Here is a 26,481-nt window from a genome sequence, read left to right as displayed (position 1 = left end):
TAACCCCAGCACTTTGAGAGGCTGAGTTGAGAGGATCGCTTCAGGACAGGTATCTGTGACCAGTTTGGACAACATAGTGAAGCATCTTCTCCACAAAAATTAAAAAAAAAAAATTAGCCAGGCATGGTGGCACATGCCTGTGGTCCTACGTACTTGGAATACTGAGGTGGAAGGATTACTTGAACCCAGGCATTCAAGGCTGCAAAGAACTATTAGCACATTACTGCACAGCCTGGTCAACAGAGAATTAAGACCTTGTCTCTCCAAAAAAAAAAATAAATAAAAAATAAAATAAAATAAAAAGAAAAATGTGAATGATGAATTTAATTTCTATAAAAGTAATACTTCAAAATACAAATATTAAAATTATTTTGAAGATGTACTGTACCAGGTAATTAATTTTTTAAATAGAAATAAATCATTTTTGCTCTATACTTCCCCTCACAAAAGATTATTATATATGAATATATGGATAAATATACTAACATAAAATGTTTATTATATATTCATGCATTTGCATTTAATTTAGAAATTATACATGATGTGGCATATATTTTTATACATATAAATGCACTATTATACATAATAAATAGAGGTATATTCACTTATAAATCTGTGAGCATGCACTATTCTTTTCACCATTTAATAGCGGTCTTACCTGAATTTTACCTACAGTTTACAAACCACCAACAAAAAGAATATAAGGCTTTTCTAGTGTCAGAAAGGTCCACAGAATATTGGTTAAAAAAAAACAAAACAAAACAAGAAATAAGTCTTCTTGACAAACTCTTTTGTCTACTACTCTTATAGATATTATCATTTTCCACCATTCTATCCAACGTTTTTTTCTTTTTCTTTGTTACAACTTTTTGGTATTACACGACTTCTACAACCATATTTAGGCTTCTGCTAGGACTCCTTTCTGAATCCTAGTCCCAGTTTTTGAATAACGACTATGGTCTATATCTATTTTTCTGCTGACCATTCAAACACAACCCATCTAAAACTGTAATTTTATTTTCCTGCCAGCTTCTCCTTCCAGATTCTCATTTTTGATAGGCTCAGGTTTCTCAGGGCTAAGTCTACAGCTTCTATTCTTGTAAGTCGAGATATGCCAAACCCACTTGTCCTCAATATCTCACCTGCCACATTTCCCATTCAGTTCTCACTGCCATAATCAATAATACTTCCTTTAATTTTGGCAACAGAATTACATTACTGATGGTTTTCCCTACCTGTTCATTACAATTTTGAAGCATCAACCCCTAAACCGGAAGTGGGAAAGTAGTTTTGGACATTCCATCCCCAAACCGGAAGTGGGATGATGCGCCTTTGAGGAGAGATCTTGATGCATTTCCAGCCTAGGAGCTTTAAACAGATGCCTGCTTGATGATGTTAATGAGGGAAACGTAACAATCCTGCTTTGCTATGCTGCCATGTGAATCAAGAAGGCTGCCTGCAAATGATCTCAGTTGTCCCAGTGAGAAACAGGAATGGCAACATGGCGTGTAAGCATGAACCTCAGCCAGCCCTGCCCAGAGCTTCAGGTGGAGGTCCTTTCAGGGCGGGCTTTCCTGGGACCTCACATTTTATACAGGGAAAATTGTACAAAAGTCAGTTTGTTTTTACCCTGCTCTTGGCAAGAATTTGGGGAAGAAACCCAATGCCCCTTCAAAAGTATGTATTTATTTTTCAAGGCCTGGAATTTGCTGAGCTTTTATTTGTTCTCTGGAGCACCAAGCAGTACCTGAGGATGCAGGGGGGGCTGAACAATCTATGATTATTTTTATTTTGAGACAGGATCTCTTGATTGGTTGGAGGGCTCAAATGATCCTCCCACCTCAGTCTCCTGAGGAGCTAGGACTACTGGCATGAGCCACCATGCCCGGCTAATTTTTCTTTTCTTTTTTTCTTTTTTTTTGGAGAGATGAAGTTTTGCCATGTTGTCCAGGCTGACCTTGAACTTCTGAGTTTTAGTGATCAGCCTCGGTTCCCGAAGTGCTGGAGTTACAGGTGTGAGCCACCGCACTCAGCCTCTGTCCTACTTCTGTTTTTTCACTTCTGAGGTGAAATAAAGTTTGTTCTGTTTTGTAATAGTGAGAGTAATTATATCAAGTAATAGTAAGGTTGGTGCAAAAGTAATTGCAGTTTTTGCAATTAATTACAAAAATCACAATTACTTTTGCACCAACATATACATTGTTTTTGTGTATTTTTTTTTTCTTCTTCTAGGAAATAAAAAAAAAAGAACTAGAGCTCACTGTACTGGAAACTGGAGAGGTTCTAGCATTGTCTGTCTTTGCTGCCTCCCTATAAGCTGTTTGTGCTGCGGCCATGCCAGTTAGCTGGGCTTTGAAGAGGAACTGGAGGACCCGGTGTGACTGCACCGTGAGCAAGTATCTCTCATTTTGACTGTATGGAAGGCAGAGGTCTGGCATCCTTTGTGGGAGGACACTGAAGTTTATGCAGATCAAGCATAACCTTTGCCCAAATCCACCTGGCTGGAAGAAACATACTGCACAGTTGCCACCACAGTAAGTCTTGGATTGCTTGAGACAGAAGCTTTACAATTGCTGCAATAACTGGAGGAAGAAATAGAAATCCTTTGCAGCTTCATGTAGAGAGTTTTAAGATGGTGACTCAGGGGATCTGAGCTCTCAACTCCAATGGTGCCCTCTGGTTTTTAATGACCTTAAAATGCTTTCCTTTAGTGCCTTGCTTGTATATAATCTCACATCTTTTGTAAATGGATAGCAAGTAATCACATTGAAGGGCTATTGATCAACTACTTTTATTTCCGTGAAGTTATGCACAATTGAACATCTCTGTGTTCTGGACATGTGAAGCTGGTAGGTAAGTGGTAGTAAGCATACAATTGCACAGAAATAGGCTACATCTCTTCCTCATGCACAGCACCTAAACCACTATAATTTCACATTGCAAACCAATGGAATAAGTCATAATCTTCTAGATGGCCCAGATAGAATAGGCAAAGACTGAGATTTACTTGTAGGATGAACAGGAAAAAAAATGAATCAAGCATAACTTAAAAGAAATTACCCTTTTTGGGAATAGTGCCTCAAATCTTTAATGAATTGCCATCCACATATCAACTAAATGCATTCAGCTGGGACAATCCTTTTTCTAGAAGGAAACATTTATGGAGTTCATTGGGCACTACCCTAAAAGACAAATGTGATGTTCCTGTGTCATTAAGTTTTGTCACAGGGTTTAAATTAACTATCCCAGTGAAATTTAAGAGCCAGAAGATTTTCAGATATCCAGATGGAACCAGAGGAAGATGGAATGACCTTGTCAGGACTTGGACTTATTTGGCAAAAGCCCTGGTTGATGCCAGATCCAAACTGTGGAAACTAATATTTTGTGTGGACTGGATAGTTCCAAGGAAGCTATGCACTTTCCTGATACCAGCATTATCAATCCCTGTGCCTGACTGTGTGTCTCCTGGGAAAATGCAGCATATATCTAGGAAAGTTCTGTTGGACTAACTTTTACAACTCGGAATTGAGTGGAATCAGTCCTGTATCTGAGGTAAGGCCACTTAACACAGAAGTGAAAACCAATCTGTATGTTAGTTCTAAATTCTCCACCCTCGGTTAGAAAAATTTAGGGATTAAACTACTTAGAAGCACATAAAGCCAAGAAGGAAGTTACTGGTGCAACACAGTGTATATTCTTTCTCAAAGGCCTATGTGTAAATTTGGTTTTGGTATACAGACATGTTTTCCTACACAATTCCTTTCCACTTTAGGTTTGCTACATTTCAGTGCATTAGCTTAAGAACAGTAATATTCTCCACACTTTTTCTCACATTTTAATATCCATGGATTTGCTCTCTTCTTTAATCAATCCTCTCATTTTAAAAATTAAGTTTTAAGTCACCAAAAATGTTACTTTATTACAGAAAATGCCTCTTAAGCCTAATTTCAGTCAAAAGATGTTGTTCAGTTTTTTGAATTCCTACCATTTTATCTATACATCTCTTAGTTTCCTCAATAGTTTCTATTTCTTTGAATTGTTGTCTGTATGTCTTATTTTCCCCTTGGATTCTCATCTACTTAAATGTGAAAATACTTTTTAAAAAACATTTATTATGTCATGTTTATTATGTACTTAGGGGAATGTTTAAAAAAGATTGCAACTACTACCATGGTTTGAGTGTGTGTGTATGTGTGTGTTTGTATGAGTGTGTGTGTGAATTTGTGTGTGTTTTAACATTGCAGGAATCTTGGACTTGGAGCTATAAGACAAATTACCTGCCATGCAGATTTGTATTTATTATCTATAACACAGTACTCTTAAAAACTTGCTTAAGAGTTTCTCTGACATGACTCAGATCTCTATTGTAATTTTGGGGCTCTTTAATTTAAAAAATGCAAACGTGCATATCAAACTTAACTTTGTCTACTAACAAAGTACCATATATTTCTTTATTTGTTTATAACTTATTTAAATGAGAAGTGAGGATAATGCCACTTGTTAGTTTAATTATATAATAAATTTAAATATTTTATAACTGCTATAAAGAAAAAAAATCAGGATATTTAAAAATGCAACAGAAAAATTAATATTGATGCTATGTACAGTTAGAAGATAAGCAGCAAAACTGATACTGGGGGAACCTCAGACATGTAATCTAATCTGTCTAATATCAGATTTAGATATGGGGCAAAGTTTGAGAAGCCACACAATTTAGGGACAAGTATTTTTGCAATCTACTGGGCTATCTACTTATCTTCACTGCCTCATACATATACATATATATGTAGAGAAATAACATTTTAAACTATTCTTTTTGTCACTGGAACACAATGAATCTCTGTTATTTACCTCTAGTCATTGCTCATGAAGGCAGATAAAGTATTGGTTGTACAAATGTTATTACATTTCTTCTTGGGAAGACAGTGTGTGGGAACCTGTTAATTTTCATCAACTCAAGAAAAAATGCTCATTTATTAAAGAATTGATGCTGATATAAAATGACAAGTGAATTATTACACTGTAGAGCTCCAGGCTTAGAATGCATATGGGTGTGCATGGAATAACAAATTCCATGACATCGGGAGTGTTACTTGTGCTATATGCAACAAACCACCAAACAGTTCTTTCCCTTCAGCTCTTCAGGGTTGCACTTCCCCAGTGCAGACTGTTCCGTGCCCTCATGAAAAGGTGGAAAAGAGGAAAAACAAAATTCGACCTCTCAAAATGACAGTGACAATGTTAATCTACCCCAAGGCACTAAACTGCAACATTTTATTTAATCATTTATATTAAAATCAACAGAATGCAAAAGTAAATTACATTCCCCAAATCATAAGGACTTGTATTCAACACTTAACCTCACATCAGGGAAAACATGAAAGAAGTGTTGCAGTCAACTGTTCATCTGTCTAACATGTGCCATTGTGTGTAACTGACTTGCTTCGCTTGCTTTTGTAAATGCTTGCCCAATTTTTCTATATTGCTCTGTAGAAGGCTGAATATGCTCTCAGGGCAGTATTCAGTACTTTCTGATGAACAGCAAGAATGTTGCTGACATAGCAAAATCTTCAGAAAGTAAGAAATATTAAAAGCTTTTTCAAAACATAATTACATTGTGTACAAAAGTCTCAGGTATTGATAGGAGCACATGTAATTGTTTTGTTGTTTCATAATATTTACAGTCCTAAGTTGTATGTCCATTTATAGTATAGGTGATAACAAAATAGAAAATATATATTGTATACCTATATGGAGAGAGAGAGAGAGAGAGAGAAAGAGAGAGAGACAGGACTAAAGATAGAAAGAGAGAGGCTAGACTATCCTACAATGTGTAGTATTGACAGGATCGAGAATTCCTGTCACTGATTACAGAAATAGTAAAACTCGAGATGAGGATTGGGAAGACTCTTCCAATATTAAAGCTAATTAAGACAAGTTATATTTTAATTTTTTAATCAACTTCTCTTTTAGAATATCATTCTCTTAACTATTTCTTTCCTTCTTTCTTTTTTTTTTTTTCTGTGAGCTGAAAAAGTGCCTGGTTAGAATGGAATCAGTAGCAGCAAACATTGAACTAACTACGTCAGCAAGAGTACAGGAATTAACTTGTTCTAAGAAAAGTTGTAACTGTGAATACTGTTTTGAGTTGTGGGGAGGAAGAGAAGAGTGATAATGATGATAATAACTTAAGTCTTTCAAAGGGCTATAGAGTACACTTTGTTAAATCCTTCACAAAACTCATGAGATGGATTCATGATTATTCTTACACTACAAACAGAAACTGAACTAAGATAGTTTTACTGGTGTTCCCCAGCATAATAGGTAGCAAATATCCTATCTATGTATGATTAATGGCAATTCGGTTTAAACATAAGCCATTCTAAATCTCTATTTTTATGCATCCTAGTCTACACAGAGTTTATCAGAGAGATAAAAATTAGGTGCTTCAAAGTCAAGTTAAAAATTGGTTAAGCAATAGTATTGAAGAACACTAGCAATCATGTTTCCACTATTAATGTTAAGAAATAATACATAAGATGACTGTTTTTCCTTAAAGGGATGCTACAGACATTTATGTTCAACCAGTAGTATAGTGCAAAAGGCAGTAATATATCGTCTCAATACTATCATTACACTTTTTTACTGTACATTTTCATACAGTAATAGATCAGATAAGTTAACTTGAATTTAGTAGTATCAAATAACAAATTTGGGTAGATTTAATGCATGCATTAACATATTTTTATATTTAAATAATATGTTCAGATTACGAATTATTTTCCTGTTTAAGTGTTAATTTTCCTAAGCTTGTTATTAAATTCTAAAAATAACAATTTCTGTTACAGATGAATCATTAACATTCATTTATTATTTCACTCAAACATTTATTGAGTTTATACTAGGTACCAGATACCTGTGCTATGAACAATGACTGCAATGTAATATGCAGCTTAACTAGAACAGAAAAATATTACAGAGGAAGAAAATACATGTTGGGGTTAGAAATTCTTTCAATACTTTCCTGATAGCTGTTACGAAGAATTTTGAAAACACATCTTAAGTGGTTACTCAGTCTGCATTGCCCAAGACATTAAGTATTGCCTTAGTTCTATCTGCATTTACTGAAGCCCTGCTATGCAGGTGACATTGTGCAAGAAAGAAAAGCTTAATTTAACATCCATGTTCTTCCTTGGCCTAGTGACTCACTGTCTATAATTTCAGTGCTTTGGGAGGCTGAGGTGAAAGGATTGCTTGAGGCCAGCAGCTTGACACCAGCCTTAGCAACATAGTGAGAACCTTTATGAAAAATGATAAAAAGAAATAATTGCTTGGCATGGTGGTGCACACCTGTAGTTCCAGAGACTTGAGAGGCTAAGACAGAGATCAGTTGAGCCCAAGAGTTCAAGGTTGGGTTATGATTGTGGCTTGCACTTCAGCCTGAGTGACAGAGTGAGACCCTGTCTCTAAAATAAATTCCTGCTCTTGCACCAATGTCTAGTTCAAGGCAAATGGAAGGTAAATGCACCAAAAAGTAGATCAATAAATTATTAGAGGCATGCTGTTAGAAAAAGGCACAGGATATAATAGAAACATAAAACAGGGAAATAAGGAACTTGTCTACTTGAGAGTGGCTGTTTTCAGAGAATATTACATAGAGGAGATGAAGGTAGACAGGGAAGTAAGATAAGGGAAAGATCCCAGTGTAAAAGTATAGCAAAAAAAAAAAAAAAAAAAAAAAAAAAAGGCGTAAGGAATGTAACATATCTGTATGAAAAAGTGGTTGATATTTCTGGTTTTCTTAGAATCCTTCCACCTCTAAGTGGAAATAGTTTAAAGTAATACACTATAGAGCTCATGATAAACAAAATGAACAGCCTGGTTTCAGACTTCTATTTTGCAATAATTTTATTAAATGAGAAGATAATAAGAAAATATCTGGACATGTTTCAAAGGAAATGCTATTGTTCCATAATTATAATTCATAAAATTATCTTTACTTTGCAGAAGCAAAGTAAAATACATTTTTTCCTGCTATGTAAGATCTTCAGAAATAAAATATTGATTTATTTTTTCTCTTTAGAAAATAATTAAATTTTCCACCAAGTCATTTTAGAGATGAATGAAGAACCAAGAATGAAAAGACTATGGTGAAAAATGACTGCAGTTTTTCCTTTACCTAATTTTGATCCCAAATTCAAGAAACCAGTAGGATTTAGGTATCCTCATATTGCTTTTAAAGCCAAGTGGTCAAGCTAGATTTTGTATTAAGTGGTATTTAAGACTTTGTGTTAAGCTTATTTCCTGTTTTGTAACTTTGAATTTTATAGAATCACAAAATATATATATTATATACTTACAAAATTATATATGTTTATATTATGCAAATATTTATTATATAAATACAATACAACTGTATCCAAGCTTCAAATCCTGTTGTTTGTAGCCACTTAAAGCAGTATCTAGCTTTTTTTTCATTCACAAAGTTGCTAAAAACAGCTATAAATTTTTTATAGTTTGGAGTTTACAAGAATAATTATCAAGCATTTTTTCTTGTTTATTCCATTTAGAAAGTTAGAGTTGAGTAGGGCAATTTAAAGGTCCCTTCCATGTTAAGAAACTTGAGAAATGATTTTTTTAATCTTTAAAATTCTTCCTGAATGAAAAAGCATAATATGTATCAAAAAATTCCACATATTATCTTGCATCTAAGACCTCTAAATGTTCTTATATATTTAATATGTAAAACTTTATGAAAAAATATATACAGAGAAGGATTAAATAACTACAATGACATATTAACAGTGACAGTATGCTTTTCATACAATTGTGAATGATTTTCTTCTTTATACCTTTCTCTATTTCCTAATTTTTAAAAATATGCATATGCCCATTAACCATCCTTCCTTTCCAGTTTCAGGTAGTCATCATTTTACTCCGTATTCCAGTTTAATGTTATTTACCCATATTATGCTTGTTAATGGACAAATAACATCAAATTAGAATACAGAGTAGAATGATGGTTCTGCTTTTATCTCTTTCGTCTTTTCTCAATACAGATTTTATTAAAAATATATATTTAGCTTATATTTAGAACAATGCTTTTTAAAAACCCCTATAATTCTGTATGTTTTATCAAAATTATGTGAAAAATGTAGAGCAAAAATTCTAGAAGGGACTAGTTCTAAAGTTAAATACTGTCTTCTAAGCCTAAGAGTGTTTTACTTCTTTCCCTTTGTATTTTGTAAAATTACTGCTCTTACATTGATTTTATAGGAGATATAATTTTCATTTCTATAATGACTCTTAAAGCTGCACTCTAATATCTGAATTGACAAATCAGGCCACAGAATTGTACATCATAGTGCATGAATGACAAGTAATTTCAGGTTGTCTCAAGGTGGTAATTCAGGTTTAAGAAGAAAGATGTTATTGGCGGTAATTCAGATAAAAGAAGAAAAATGTCATTAACTATCATACAGCCTACTCCCAGTGAGATTGAAGGTCATTTCGATAGTCAAATGGTCAAATGTGAAGAATAAGTATCTGTGTTCTAGGGACATTTATAGATATGGTATAATTAACATTTAAAAAAATGCTTCTTAAAGTGTCAATTCTCTTTATTAGAGTTATCAAATCTTAAACATTTCAAACACTTGAACTATTTTTTCCTATTTTCAGACTTTTAAGGGTTAACCCTTGTGATATTAACAACTATATGACAACCTCGATTCATTTGGCATAACTTCACATGAAACCAGATTCAAATGTTGTCTTTTCCTATTGGTCACAGATTTTTTAAAGTAAATTATCAAATTATTTTTATGAAGAACTGAATTTTAAAATAGACATGACCTAGATTTATTACCAAGTCCTTAAACAATTGTTATACCGACTTTTGGTCTCACTGTTTTTTTAATTCCTCCATGGTATAAATTGCTTTATTGATTAGGAAGGAAGTTATGGTCTGAAAGTATAATAAAAATTGGTAATAAAAACTCATTTTAGAAATAATTTAAACAGTGAAAATCAATTTTCTTATGTTCAATCTTGTAATCTAATTTGCAATATTTCCCTTGTGTAACTGAAACATCATTGATTCATGGCACTATGTAGATAATCAATTAAAATGAAAGAATTACATAAAATATATTTCTCTATGGCTATCTTTTAGCAGTTTCATACTAAAATATTTAAATTTCTATATTTGATAACTAAAGATGTCATTAGAGAATTAAAGTTTTGAAAATTTATACATTGTTGAAAAACTCATAAAATAATACTTTTTATATGTTGTTTCAAATACTATATAACTTATAAAGATAAGGAAAATAGGCTATTAATAAAAGCTATGAAGAAACACCAAAATTCTAAATTTTAGGGGAACTTACTTTATGATACGCACTGTGCTGTGGGACTATCTACATGCATTATCTATTTTAATCCTCCTAGGACTCCAAATACTAGGTATTATAATATCTATTTATTTATCATGGAAAAAATGAGGCTTTAGGGGATGTTTAATGAACTTCTCCAGGATTTTGTAGGTGGCGATGAGGTGTATTTGACTTCCCAGACTGTGGTCTTGGACACTATGCTATGTTCTCTCCTCAAATAATGAAAGTAATTAATCATCAATTCAATCTTAATGCTTAGGCTTCCTGATACTTAATAATACTGATATATATATAATACTATAGATACATCCTGCAGTTATGATGATGTATTTATGTCACCTGTCCTGAAATTTTATGTTCTTGCTAACATAGAAATTTTTAAAAATACTACAATAATCAGAGGAATTGTCCAAGTCCTATTCCTAAGGAGTGAGGTTAAAAAATAAAAATTTTAGTTTTATGGTTAATTACATAATCAAAGCAAGAATGTAGTCAAAATAGAAGCAGTTGAATATTCTCCAGTGCACCCATTACTGTAATTGCTACTATGGATTACCATTGCTGCTATAATTTAATTTTTTAGGAACTTTTCTATGTGTGTGTGCATGTGCACTCACACAAACACTAAACACACACAATTGCTTAAGAAGTAACAGATACATTGAACCATATAATGTCTATTACTTTATGTCTTTGTTTCTTTCAATATGTCTTATAAATCTTTCCATATCATCACAAATAGGTTCACTTTATTCTTTAAAGTTGCTGAATGGTCTAGTTGAAACATTCATTTATTTAACTAACTCCCTTAGTTCCAAATATTATCTTACAAAAATGATGCAATAAAAAATTGTATGAGATATCTTTGCACCTAATTTTTTGATACAAACCTATTAGTAAAATTGATGGGTCAAAAGATAGTCAGTCACATGTATGAAAGATAATTCTAGCTCCCCTTAGACTTGTAATATATTCTTTTGCATTGAGTGTAACATTACAAGTGGTTCAGTGTTTATTTTCAGCATTTCAAATAGATCTTCCCCCAGTAAATTTAAGCAGATCTGAGATACTGCTGTTGACAGCTTAGTTAAATAAGCTTTCTCAGCTCTTCCAATCTATGTGTTTATAATTTCCCTAGAGTACAGAGCATTACTGAAAGGGATCTTTTTCAATTAAAGTAGCAACATGAAACATTTGTGTATGGTACCATTTACTAAGTGGAAGGTAATCCTCATAGAAAATATGCATATGCTGCAATCTACATTGGATTTTGTTTCTAAAGTCATTATCAACCAGTTCTCAGCATACTGTAAGTATGTCTACACCCTAAAAGGAAAGATAGTGACAATACATAACTATAATGAATTATCATTAGGAAATCTTCAGGAAATAATGAATTTTTTACTATCACAGTATACCTCACCTCATAAGCAAACTAAACATACAGTGTCATTATAGAAGAGGAAAGGGCTACCTGGAGACCCATCGGAAGCATATTCATGGGTATTTTCCTGGCTTTGGCTCTTCTGATAAACTAAACTTTTGCTGTATTCCATGTTTTCTCAAAGACAATGGCTGTGACTAAGTTAAAATATCCTTGGTATATATGTGCCACATTTTCCCTGTCCAGTCTATCATCGATAGGCATTTGGGTTGGTTCCAGATCTTTTCTTTTCTTTTTTTTTTCTTTTTTTTTTTTTGTATAAAACTGGCATATTCTTTATTTTGCATACTTTAATTTCCAGATCTTTTCTATGTAAACAGTGCTGCAATGAACATTCGTGTGCATGGGTCTTTATAGTAGAATGATTTATAATCCTTTGGATATATACCCAGTAATGGGGAGAGATAGTATGGGGAGAAGTGCCAGGTATAGGTGATGGGGAGGAAGGCAGCAGGTCACACTGCTGTGTGTGTATCTATGCAACAATCTTGCATGTTCTTCACATGTACCCCAAAACCTAAAATGCAATAAAAAAAAACTTAACATAAAGCATTATTTAAAGATAATTAGAAATTTTTTATATTTTAAGTAGTTTTGTTAAACATTTTTATTTTGAAGATTATAATTTTCTGTTTTATTGGCTACTCTAATATTGAATGTTTAATTACTCATATCAAATCTTATAGTATGATGTACTATTTTTCTGTCTCAGACAACAGATTAGAAAATTTTATTTTAAAATACACACAGTTTTTCATGAAATTCATATAATGAAAGCATTAACATAAAACATAGTTCATTATATACTACACATTACACCTGTATTTTATCTGATTAAGAATTGTGGTCAAAATAGTTTGGTTAATGGGAAACTATCCATTTTAGAGTCACATTTCAGAGTTTATGTGAATACATGTAATGTTGAAATATGTTAAGCATAATTTAATATTTCATGGTTTATCAAATAGTTCAGAAGCTTTCAATGCCCTGTGGCCTTCATTATGGCTTTTACTACAATTTTCCAGAGATCTGACTAATTTCTAAAGTTCACTTCACTTTGCCAAACTCATTGTTGAAATAACAGTGATGATTCATAATCATCATTTCATTTTTCCTAGAAAAAAATATTTTATATAGAGAGTAATTATTTATCATCAGTATAAAATATTACAGATTATAATAGCTTGTCATCAGCATAATATTTTATTTTATACATTTTCCATTGACCTAAGTTGTATACATTCTCCAGCCTTTGAAAATCAACTGTATCTAGTCAAGGAAGTATCAAATACTGTTAAATCTTCCATCACTGCCTTTTCTAAATAATGACTTGCATCTTATAGATCCCTTTGCCACATTTCTCTGCACAGTCTTTCTTAAGACAAATCTGACCATGTCCTTCTCAAGCATGAGACATTTCAAGATTCCATCTGCTGATAGCAAAATGTTCAAAATCTTTTGCATTGTTATTAAATCTCCTATTACCCTCTCTTGCCCCAGTAATTGACAGCATTCCATCCCAACACCATGCTCTTTCTCTGCTCACATACCCTGAACTCCTCATTGAGGCAGGGCAAATGATGCTCCCACTATGAAGTATTGCCATTGTCTCTCCTATAGGAAGAAGTGAACAATTATTTTTTGGGGTCTGGTATGTAACTTGTAGTTTGTCCATCACGTCACCTTTAACACTTTCTTACTCTTATTTATTTACACAATTTTTTTCCCTGATAAACTCTGGGCTTATTGAAGGCAAGAAATTAGGCCCAGATATACCTCAGAAATAATCCCTAACAATTTTGATTAGAATTTTAATGGATAAATTTACCATTTGAGAACACAAAGATATCGCTTTAATTAAAATTTGAGAAACTCTTTGGAAGAATGTCAAGGAAATTGTTCTGTAATAAGACACTATGTTGCTATTCTGTCTGCTCTGTTATGTGGAAAATTACAGGTTGGGTTTTGATCCTGGTTCCTAAAGATTCTAATGAGTGGGGGTAGGATTACCTTATTAAAACAAAAGCACTGAGAAAGCAAGTAAGTGGGGGAAATCCATATTATAAGTAAGAAATGATATAAGATCTTTCATTACATATTTCAATTATCTCTATTTTCACTGTACATGTCATTTTCTTACTATTTTATTGTTTTGTTATTCAAACTGGAGAAGCATGCAATATCTTCCATATTTTCTAATTATTATTTGCAATATTTATTATCATGATGGTCATATGGCTCACATTTATAAAAGGTTGAAATGATTAAAGACAAATATAGTAAAATGCCTGAGGCTATTTAATGGACAATGGTATAAGCAGTAAAGCCTGATGATGTCCAATGTTATGTCAATAACCAACATATTCAGCTTTTAGTATATGCCAAGCTCTATGTAAGAAGTTCACATGCTATAATTCTAATTTTCATAGAAAACTTGTTATATGTCAATATCAGGTCAAAAAAGACAGAGTCAAAATCTAGAGTGAGTCAATGGAAAGAAAGGAGTACTCAACATCAGGGTGCAGCCAATTCAATTGTAGGGCTGGATCTGCTCTCACTGATGAGAAAAACTATAACAGAAAGATTGCTGATACAATACTGACCAGTATTTTTAAACAATACATTCAAATACATACAAACTTTTTAAACAATACATTTAAATACACACAAACTTATGGAAACTGGTTAGACAGAGATATAACATGCTAAAAACTAGTAGAGTAAAATCTTTTTACACTGTGAAAATAAAAATACAAACTTCCCCTTCAGCTTATTTCCTAAATCACATTTTCCTGCCTTAAAAAAAAAGTCAGGAGGATGGATCCCCCTAAAAAAGTAGAGAGGAGAACCTGCTTAAATATTTCCTGACAATTATAAAGTAATTTATTGGCAGACAATCCAAGATGGCTGAATAGGAACAGCTCTGGAGTGCAGTTCCCAGCAAGAACACAGAAGGTAAGTGATTACCACATTTCCAAATGAATTTTTACTGCCCACAGACCAGGAGATTCCCAGGTGGGAAAGCACCATGAGTCTCCAGCATGGCTTTTTCACCTGGTACAGTGGGTCACTGCACAAAAATTCACACAAATCTGGGCACATTTCAACTGACACCTGGAATACCTGGGAGACAGAGTCATCCATTCAACTGAAAAAAAAAAGGGAGCTGAAACAGAGAGCCAGGTAATCTGGCTCGGCAGGTCCCACCTCCACAAAGACTAGCAATCTGAAATGCTCTGGATTGAGAGTTTCACAGTAAGCACAGCTGGACCCGATATGGTCCAGCTCTGTGGGCGGAGGGCGTCTGCCATTACCAAGGCAGTCCACCACTACAGAGAGAATCCACCATTACCGAGGCAGTCCACCATTACCAAGGCAGTCCACCATTATCGAGGCAATCTGCCATTACTGAGACAGTTCTAACTATACCTCTATAAGCAAAACCACAAGGAAGTTCACACAGCAGCTGGACAGAGCCCATGGCAGCTCAGCAACACCTCTGCTGGCAGACTGTGACTAGGCTACCTCCTCTTTGGGCAGGGCATCTCTGAAAAAAGGCAGCAACATGTGAGGAACTTATAAAAAAATAAAGCCCCACCTTCCCAGGACAGAGCACCTGGGAAAAAAAGGTAACTATGAGTTCCGCTGCAGCAGATTTAAATGTACCTGCCCAGTAGCTCTGAATGGAACAATGAAGCTCATGGCTCAGCACATGAGCTCCTATCAGGGAAAGACTGTCTCCTGAAGCAGCTCCCCCACCCCCATATATCCAAAGGGGCACCTCATAAAGGAGAGCTCAGGCTTACATAGGGCAGGTCTCCTTCTGGGACAAAGATAACAGAAGAAACTGGCAGCAACCCTTACTGTTCTCCAGCGACTGCAGGTGATCCCCAGGCAAGTAGGGTATGGAGTGGACCTCTAGCAGTCCTACAACAGAGGAGCCTGACTATTAGAAGGAAAACTAAAAAACAGAAAAAATAACTTCATCATCAACAAAAAGGATATCCACTCAGAGACCCCATATGAAAGTCACCAACTACAAAGACCACAGGTAGATAAATCAACAAAGATGGGAAGAAACCAGCACAAAAAGGATGAAAACACCAAAACCAGAATGCTTCTCCTCCTCCAAGGGATCACAACTCCTCAACAGCTAGGGAATAAGGCTGGATGGAGAATGAGTCTGATGAATTGACAGAAGCAGACTTCAGAAAGTGGGTAATAACAAACTTCTCGGAGCTAAAAGAATATGTTCTAACCCAATGCAAAGAAATTAAAAAACTTGAAAAAAAGGTTTGGTGAAATGCTATTGAGAATAAACAGCTTAGGGAAGAATATAAATGAATTGATGGAACTGAAAAACACAACATAAGAACTTTGTGAAGCATACACAAGTTTCAATAGCCAAATCAACCTAGCAGAAGAAAGAATATCAGAGATTGAAGATCAACTCAATGAAATAAAATAAGAGGCAAGATTAGAGAAAAATGAGTGAAAAGAAATGAACAAAGCCTCCAAGAAATATGGGATTCTGTGAAAAGACCTGATCTACGTTTGATAGGTGTACCTGAATGTGACAGAGAGAATGAATCCAAGCTGGAAAACACTCTTCAGGATATTACCCAGGAGAACTTCCCCAACCTAGCAAGGCAGGCCAATATTCAAGTCCAAAAAATACAGAGCACACCACAAAGATATTTCTCAAGAAGAGCAACCCCAAGGCATGTAACTGTCAGATTCACTATGGTTGAAATGAAGTAAAAAATGCTAAGGGCAGCCAGAGAGAAAGGTCAGATTATCCACAAAGGGAAGCCCATCAGACTCACAGCAGACTACTTGGTAGAAACCCTGCAAGCCAGAAAGAGTAGGGGCCAATATTCAACATCTTTAAAGAAAAGAACTTTCACCTTAGAGTTTCATATCCAGCCAAACTAAGCTTCATAAGCAAAGGAGAAATAAAATCCTTTATGAACAAGCAATTGCTAATTCATCACCACCAGGCTTGCCTTACAAGAGCTCCTGAAAGAAGCACTAAACATAGAAAGAAACAACTAGTACCAGCCACTCCAAAAACATACCAAATGGTAAAGAGCATCTACGCAATGAAGAAACTGTGTCAACTAATGGGCAAAACAACTAGGTAGCATCAAAATGGCAGGATCAAATTCACACATAACAATATTAACCTTAAATGTAAATGGGATAAATGCTCCAATCCAAAGAAACAGACTGTTAAATTGGATAAAAAGTCAAACCCCATGGGTTTGCTGCATCCAGGAAACGCATCTCACATGCAAGAATACACATAGGCTCAAAATAAAGGGATGAAGGAAGATTTACCAAGCAAATGGAGAGAGAAAAAAAAAGCAGGAGTTGCAGTCCTACTCTCTGATAAAACAGACTTTAAACCAACAAAAGTCAAAAGAGACAAAGTACGGCATTACATAATGGTAAAAGGATCAATGTAACAAGAAGAGCTAATGATCCTAAATATATACACACCCAATCCAATACAGGAGCACCCAGGTACATAAAGCAAGTTATTAATGACTTACAAAGAGACTGAGACTCACACACAACAATAGTGGGAGACTTTAACACTCCACTGTTAATATTAGATGGATCAATGAGACAGAAAATTAACAAGGATATCCAGGACTTGAACTCAGATCTGGACCGAGCAAACCTAATAGACATTTACAGAACTCTTCACCTCAAATCCACAGAATATACATTCTTCTCAGTACCACATCACACCTACTCTAAAATTGACCACATAATTGGAAGTAAATCACTCCTCAGCAAATGCAAAAGAACGAAAATCATAACAGACCACAGTGCAATCAAGTTAGTGCTCAGGATTAAGAAACCCACTGAACACTGCACAACTACATGGAAACTAAATAACTTGCTCCTGAATGATGACTGGATAAATGATGAAATGAAGGTAGAAAAAAGATGTTCTTCAAAACCAGTGAGAATGAAGACATAACGTACCAGAATCTGTGGGACACATTTAAAGCAGTGTCTAGAGGAAATTTTATAGAATAAATGCCCACATGAGAAGCAAGTAAGATCTAAAATTGACACCCTATCATCAAAATTGAAAGAGCTAGAAGAGCAAGATCAAAAACAAAACAAAACAAAACAAAACAAAACAAAAACAAAACAAACAAAAAAACTCAAAATCTTACAGAATACAAGAAATAACTAAGATCAGAGCAGAACTGAAGGAGATACACAAAACTCTTCAAAAAATTAATAAATCCAGGACCTAGTTTTTTCAAAAGATCAACAAAATAGACCACTAGCCAGATTAAAAAAAAAAGAAAAGAGAAAAGAATCAAACGATGCAATAAAAAATGATAAAGGGGATATCTCCACAGATTTCAAAGAAATACAAACTACCATCAGAGATTACTACAAACAACTCTATAAACCAGTAAACCAAGCACATAAACCAGTAAACCTGGAAGAAATTGATAAATTCCTGGACACTTCCACACTCCCAAGCATAAACGAGGAAAAAGTAGAAACCCTGAACAGACCAATAACAAGGGCTGAGGTTGAGGAAGCAATTAACAGCCTATCAACCAAAAAAAGCCCAGATCCAGATGAGTTCGCAGCCGAATTCTACCAGATATACAAAGAGGAGCTTATATCACTCCTTCTGAAACTATTCCAAACAATCCAAAAAGAGGAAATCTTTCCCAAATCATTTTGTGAGACCAACATCATTTTGATACCAAAACCCAGCAGAGACTCAGCAAGAAAAGAAAACTTCAGGCCAATATCCATGATGAACATAGATGCAAAAATCTTCAATAAAATACTGGCAAGCCAATTGTAACAGCACATCAAAAAGCTTATCCATCACAAGCAAGTAGGGCTCATCCCAGGAATGCAGGTCTAGTACAACATACGCAAGTCTATAAACGTAATTCACCACATAAACAGAACCAAGGACAAAAACCACATGATTATCTCAATAGATGTAGAGAAGGCCTTCGACAAAATTCAACAGCCTTTATGCTAAAAACTCTGAATAGACTAGGTATTGACGGAACATATCTCAAAATAGTAAAAGCTATTTATGACAAACGCACAGTCAATATCATACAGAATGGGCAAAAATTGGAAGCATTCCCTTTGAAATCTGGCACTAGACAAGGATGCCCTCTCCCACCACTCCTATTCAATATAGTACTGGAAGTTCTAGCCAGAGCAATCAGGCAAGAAAAAGAAGCTAAGGGTATTTGATAAGGAAAGGAGGAAGTCAAATTCTCTCTATTTGCAGGTGACATGGTTGTGTATTTACAGGACCCCATCGTCTCAGCCCAAAATCTTCTGAAACTGATAAGCAACCTCAGCAAAGTCTCAGGATACATAATCAATGTGCATAAATCACAAACATTCCTATATACCAATAACAGACTTAAAGAAAGCCAAATCAAGAATGAACTGACATTCACAATTGCTACAAAGAGAATAAAACACTTAGGAATACAACTAACTAAGGATCTCTTCAAGGAGAACTACAAATCACTGCTCAAGGAAATAAGAGAGGACACAAACCAATGGAGAAACACTCCATGCTCATGGTTAGGAAGAATCAATATTGTGAAAATAACCATATTGCCCAAAGTATTTTATAGATTCAATGCTATCCCAATCAAGCTACCTATGATTCTCTTCATGGAACTGGGAAAAAAAAAAAAAAAAAAAAAAAAAAAAAAAACCTTAAACTTCACATGGAACCAAAAGAGAGCCCGCAGAGCCAAGTCAATTCTAAGCAAAAAGAACAAAGCTGGAGGCATCATGCTACCTGACTTCAAACTTTACTACAAGGCTACAGTAATCAAAACAGCATGGTACTAGTACCAAAACAGAGATATAGAACAATGGAACAGAGGCCTTGGAGGCAATGTCACACATCTACAACCATATGATCTTTGACAAACCTGACAAAAACAAGCAATGGGAAAAGAATTCCCTGTTAAATAAATGGTGTTGGGAAAACTGGCTAGCTATGTGTGGACCCCTTCCTGACACCTTACACTAAAATTTACTCCAGATGGATTAAAAACTTAAACATAAGACCTAACACCATAAAAATCCTAGAAGAAAACCTAGGTAAAACCATTCAGGACATAGGCATAGGCAAGGACTTTACGACTAAAAGAAAACATCATTAGAGTGAACCAGCAACCAGCAGAATGGGAAAAAAAAAAATGTTTGTAATCTACTCATCTAACAAAGCGCTTATATCCAGAATCTACAAAAACTAAAACAGATTTACAAGAAACAAACCAACCCATTCAAAAGTGGGTGAAGGATATGAATAGACACTTTTCTTTTCTTTTATATACATATATATATGTATATATATATATATATATATATAGTATTTTTATTGCATTTTAGGTTTTGGGGTACATGTGAAGAACATGCAAGATTGTTGCATAGGTACACACATGGCAGTGTGGTTTTCTGCCTTCCATCCCCTCGTCTGTAACTGTCATTTCTCCCCATGCTATCTCTTCCCACCTCCCCACGCCCCTGTCCCTACCCCATTTCCCCCCAACGGACCCCAGTGTATAGTGCTCCCCTCCCTGTGTCCATGTGTTCTCATTGTTCAACACCCATCAATGAGTGAGAATATTCACTGGATAGGGAAAATGTGGTACATATACACCATGGAATATTACACAGCCATCAAAAACGATGAGTTCACGTCCTTTGTAGGGACATGGATGAACCTGGAAACCATCATTCTCAGCAAACTGACACAAGAGCAGAAAATTGAACAGACACTTTTCAAAAGAAGACATATATGAGGCCAACAAACATGAAAAAATGCTTATTACCACTGGTCATTAGAGAAACGCAAATCAAAACCACATTGAGATGCCATCTCATGCTAGTTAGAATGGAGATCATTAAAAAATCTGGAGACAACAGATTCTGGAGAGGATGTGAAGAAATAGGAACACTTTTACACTGTTGGTGGGAGTGTAAATTAGTTCAACCATTGTGGAAGACAGTGTGGTGATTCCTCAAGGACCTAGAAATAGAAATTCCATTTGACTCATCAATCCCATTGCTGGGTATATATCCAAAGGATTATGAATCATTCTATTATAAAGACACAGGCACACGTATGTTCATTGCAGCACTGTTTACAATAGCAAAGACCTGGAACCAACCCAAATGCCCATCAATGATAGACTGGACAGGGAAAATGTGGTACAAATATGCCATGGAATACTATGCAGCCATAAAAGATGATGAGTTCGTGTCCTTTTAGGGGCCATGGATGAACCTGGAAACCATCATTCTCAGCAAACTGACACAAGAACAGAAAATCAAACATCGCATGTTCTCACTCATAGGCGGGTGTTGAACACTGAGAACACATGGACGTAGGGAGGGGAGCATCACACACTGGGGTCTATTGGGGGGTACTAGCGGAAGGACAGCGGAGGGTAGGGAGTTGGGGAGTGATAACATGGGGAGAAAAGCTAGATATAGGTGACAGGGATGATGGCAGCAAACCACATTGCCATGTATGTACCTATACAACAATCCTTCATGTTCTTTTATGTACTCCAGAACCTAAAGTGCAATAAAATATACTAAAATAAATTTAAAAATAAAGTAATTTATTATTTTTTTATTTTCATTTTCTTCAGTTAGGAGGGATCCACTCTCCTAATTTAATAATGTTGCCCTTGTCAGTGATGACACTTTATTTATACCTAATGAGAAATTTTACAGGATAGATGTATTGTAATTATATTCTGTTTTGGAGATTTTCTTTATTCATTGATGGATGTATGTAATTCAAGAACATTAAAAACAACTGTGAAAGTTTATTATAGAGGAGAAAGTGTCTGGGATTAAATTTAATTACATATAACTGTATTGGGAGGGACAGTATATAAACACTCATTCAATAATAAACATCAAGTTTCTTAATAATAAGTAGCAATTTACTTAGGCAAATGTTTGTTGCGCCTATTAAAAAGAGCACATTGAAAATCAAGTAAAAATTACATCAAGTGCATTTTTTTTTCTGTGTTGGAAATATCGTATTACATGACAAAGACTTGTAAGTGAAGGAAGGAAAGAGATGGCAATAGGTGTGAGTCATGCGCATTTTACAAGAGAGACACAGAAGGCTCAGAGATTCAAATAATTTTCCCACGTGCATACAACTGGTATGTGACAGAATAAAATTTGTACTTAGGTTTGCACACCTTGAAATCTCATATCAACTGGTTAAAAAATTTCATGTGAACAATTTATATGATGCTTATGTGTATAGAATAACACTGGAGTTGAAATCAGTATGATTGTGGAATTGAAAAGATGACAGTCTATGTGAGAAATCTTCCCTGTATAGCCCATAAATGCGATCATACCTATCCTATGACCTACTATTAGTGCATATGACAACCTTTACAGACTTTTACATGAGATAAAACACATTAAATAAAAAGGTTCACTGGTACACTGGTATCAAAGACCATCAATAAAAAACAGTGAAAAGGTTTACTGGTATCAAGCATTTGTTGAGAAATCTATTAGGTGTAAAGCATTGGATTGGGACTTTTTAAAAGGAGGTTAAAGAGGCAAGACTGGAAATTGAGTAGCTGTTACATATATTTATGCATTGTTTCCCAATGGAATATTACTTATATTTTAATCTAGAAGGAAATGTTTATCATTTATTCAGTAGTTTAAAGTATATTTTATTGTTATGAGAAATGGGCTAAAACTGATAACCACAGAATATTCAAGCCAGAAAAAAATGTAAACATTGTTAGTTCAATTACAACTTTGAACAAAAGAAAAATTCAATACCAAAATAGTCCAAGTGACTGATTTAACTAGGTTGAAGACTAGCCAGAGGTTTCTAAAGTTTGGTGCAGTATATTTGGAAGAATGCAAAATTGTTCTTAGAGTCTACATTCACAGTGTTTCATGTAACCATTACATTTAGTCACCAACAAAAGCATAAAACATGTATAATCAAATATGGGAGTAGTAACACATTGGTGCTGCACTTAAGATTGACATTCTTTTTCAATTGAATCTATCATAGTCAGTGGTTCTCGTCTCATTATAAATATTTCTTTTCTTTTGAGTACAAAATGTAATCAACTTGGGTTTCTGCATCAGGTATGAAATACATGCATCTTAAGCACTAGAATCTGAGTGTGGTAAGAGGTTAAGTAGGAACCATTAATAACTGAGTGAACAGTAGATTCATATCCCACATTAATTTTCAGGGTCACAGCAGAATAAACCAAATGAAATGACAGCCAAAATGGTCTGTATAGAAATTTATATAAATCGTTATTTCTGTCTCTGCTGCATTATTTTTCTCTGGTTTTGCTGACCTTTTATAGTGGTATTTATTTCAGTTAAATTTGCTTACATTGTTCTTACATTTTAATGCATGAGAGCAAAATATTACATAAATATTTAAAGAGTGTGCAATACTAGATTATGAATATGTATGAATATATTAACATAAATAACAATGCAATATATCAGTTGGAAAAAGACCTGAAAATAGGAATTTTATTATAACACCTGCAATGTTCAAATGATGTAAGGTTCACAAAAATAGCAACCTAAGGGAAAATCAAGGTTCTAGCAGCATGGATGTGGTGGTCTACATAATATGCAAAAAAGGAAACAATTTTAGATAAGTATCTGGATTGCTCTTGTGTTTTTACTTTATTCTATTTTATTTATTCATATATTTACTTGTTAACTTTTTTCTTTCTTTCTTTTTTTTTTTTTTTTTTTTTGAGACAGGTCTCACTCTGTTGCCAGGCTGGAGTTCAGTGGCACAGTCTCGGCTTACTGCAACCTCTGCCTCCCAGGTTCAAGTGATTCTTCTGCCTCAGCCTCCCAAGTAGCTGGGATTGCAGGCGCATTCCACCATGCCCAGGTAATTTTTTGTATTTTAAGTGGAGACAGGGTTTCACTGTGGTCCGGGGAGTCTTGATCTCTTGACTTCATGATCTGCTGGCCTCGGCCTACCAAAGTGCTGGGATTACAGTCGTGAGCCACTGTACTTGGCCTGTTAACTTTTATCTTATGTTCAAGGGTACATGTGCAAGAGTGTTTTATAGGTAAATTGTGTGTCACTGGGGTTTAGTGTAAAGATTATTTCATTATCCAGGTAATAAGTATAGTACCCAATAGGTAGTTTTTGATCCTCAATCTTCTCTTACCCTACACCTCAAGTGGGCCCTAGTGTCTGTCGTTCTCTTCTTTGTGTCCATATGTGCCAAATGTTTAGCTCCCACTTACAAGTGAGAACAGATGGTATTTGGTTTTCTGTTCTTGTATTAGTTCCCTTAGTATAATGGCCTCCATCTCCATCTATGTTGCTGCAAAGGACATAAACTTGTCCTTTATGGCTGTGTAAGATTCCATGGTATATGTGTACCACATTTTCTTTATGTAGTCTACTGCTGATGGGCATTTAGGTTTATTCCATTTCCTGTTAGGAATACTGCCACAATGAATACATGTGTATATGTTTCTTTATGGTAGAATAATTTATTCTCCTTTGGGTATATACTAAATAATAAGATGGCTAGGTTGAATGATAATTCTGTTTTCAGATATTTGAGAAATCGCCATACTGCTTTCCACAATGGCTGAACTAATTTACATTCCTACTAACAGTGCACACAAAAGCGTTCCCTTTTCTATGAAACCTTGCCAGCATCTGTCATTTTTTGACTTTTAAATAATAGCCATTGTGACTGGTGTGAGATGGTATCTCATTGTGGGGTTGATTTGCATTTCTCTAATGATTAGTAATGTTGAGCATTTTTTCATATGCTTTTTGGCCATATGTATGTCTTCTTTTGAAAAGTGTCTGTGTCCTTTGCTCACTAATTAATGGGTTTGTTTTTTGCTTGTTAATTTAAGTTCCTTATAGATTCTGGATATTAGACTTTTGCTAGATGCGTAATTTGCAAATATTTTCTACCACTTTTTTGGTTGTCTGTTTAACCTGTTGATAGTTTCTTTCACTGTGCAGAGCTTTTTAGTTTAATTAGGTCCCATTTGTCAATTTTTGTTTTTAACTGCAATTGCTTTTAGCATCTTTGTCGTGAATTCTTTTCCAGGTCCTATGTTGAGAATAGTATTTCCTAGGTTATCTTCTACAATTTACATCATTTTAGGTTTAACATTTAAGTCTCTAATTCATCTTGAGTTGATTTTTGTATATGGGGTAAGGAAGGTGTCTACATTTAGTTTTTGGCATATGGCTAGCTAGTTTTCCCAGGGCCATTTGTGGAATAGGGACTCCTTTCTCCATAGCTTTTTTGTAGACTTCATTCAGGATCAGATGGTTATAGATGTGCAGCATTATTTCTGGGATCTCTATTCTTTTCCTTGGTCTATGTGCTGTTTTTGTACCAGCACCATCTGTTTTGGTTGCTGTATCCTTGTAGTATAGTTTTAATGGGTAATATAATGCCCCCACCTTTATTCTTTTTGCTTAGGATTGCCTTGGCTATTCAGGCTCTTTTATGATTTCATATGACTTTTCAAAAAGTTTCCCTCTCTACTTTTGTAAAGAATGCTACTGGTAGTTTGATAGTTGAATGTTTATATTGCTTTGGGCAGTACGGCTATTTTAAAATATTGATTCTATTCATGAGCATTGAATGTTTTTCCATTTGTTTATATTGTCTTTGATTTCTTTGAATGGTCTTTTATCTCTCACAGTGGAGGTCTTTCACCTCCCTAGTTAGCTGTATTTCTAGGCATTTTTTCTTTATGTGGCTATTTTGAATGGGATTGCATTCTTGATTTGGCTCTCAGCTTGCATGTTGTTGTAGAGGATGGCTACTGATTTTGGTACATTTGTTTGTATTCTGAAACTTTGCTGAAGTTGTTTATCAGCTCAAAGAGTTTTGGGGAAGAGACTATGGGGTTTTCCAGGTATAGAATCATATTACTTGCAAAAAGGGATAGTTTGACATTCTCTCTTCCAATTTCTATGCTTTTTATTTCTTTCTTTTGCCTGATTGCTTTGGCTAAGACTTCCAGTACCATGTTTAATAGCAGTGGTGAACAAAGATATCCTTTTCTTGTTCCAGTTCCCAAAAGCTTCCAGCTCTTGCCCTTTCATTATTATGTTGGCTATGGGCTTTTATCATTATGTTGTTGCCTGTGGGCTTTTATTTTATTTTTGATGGCTCTTACTTTTTAAACATATTCCTTCAATATGTAGCTTGTTGAAGGTTTTTAATATGAAGGGCTATTGAATTTTATTGAATGTTTTTTCAGTATCTGATGAGACGATCATGTGGTTTTCTGTTTATGTGACAAATCACATATATTGATTTGCATATGTTGAACCAACCTTGCATCTCAGTGATGAATCCTGAGTGATCATAGTGGATTAGCTGTAGACGTGCTGCTGGATTCATTTTGCCAGTATTTTGATGAGGATTTTTGCATCTGTGTTTATCAAGAATATTGGCATAAAATTTTCTGTTTTTGTTGGGTCTCTGTCAGGTTTCAATATCAGGATGATGCTGGCCTCCTAGAATGAGTTAGGAAGGAGTTCCTTCTCTTAAAATTTTTGAAATAGTT

General features: G+C 34.7%; 1 protein-coding gene across 10 annotated transcripts in view; it reads right to left on the bottom strand.

Annotated features, from left to right (window-relative positions):
• Positions 1 to 26,481, bottom strand: part of MGAT4C (MGAT4 family member C) — an 852,077-nt gene that overhangs the window by 30,486 nt on the left and 795,110 nt on the right. Inside the window, exons 1-2 of one of the 10 annotated variants that reach the window (XM_039472168.2) lie at positions 13,172 to 14,408; position 12,487 (exon numbers count right to left, since the gene is read on the bottom strand). The exons of the other annotated variants lie outside the window; for them this stretch is intronic. Coding sequence (XP_039328102.2) covers position 12,487; positions 13,172 to 13,359 — 189 coding nt within the window. The 5' untranslated portion in view covers positions 13,360 to 14,408. Of the gene's footprint in view, positions 1 to 12,486; positions 12,488 to 13,171; positions 14,409 to 26,481 lie in introns of those variants that run through there. 10 annotated transcript variants of the gene reach the window in all.

The sequence above is a fragment of the Saimiri boliviensis genome, chromosome 7, assembly GCF_048565385.1.
Source record: "Saimiri boliviensis isolate mSaiBol1 chromosome 7, mSaiBol1.pri, whole genome shotgun sequence".
Taxonomy (NCBI): Eukaryota; Metazoa; Chordata; class Mammalia; order Primates; family Cebidae; genus Saimiri; species Saimiri boliviensis.
The sequence above is the reverse complement of the archived record's forward strand: the minus strand, read 5'-3'. Positions and strand labels throughout refer to the sequence as shown.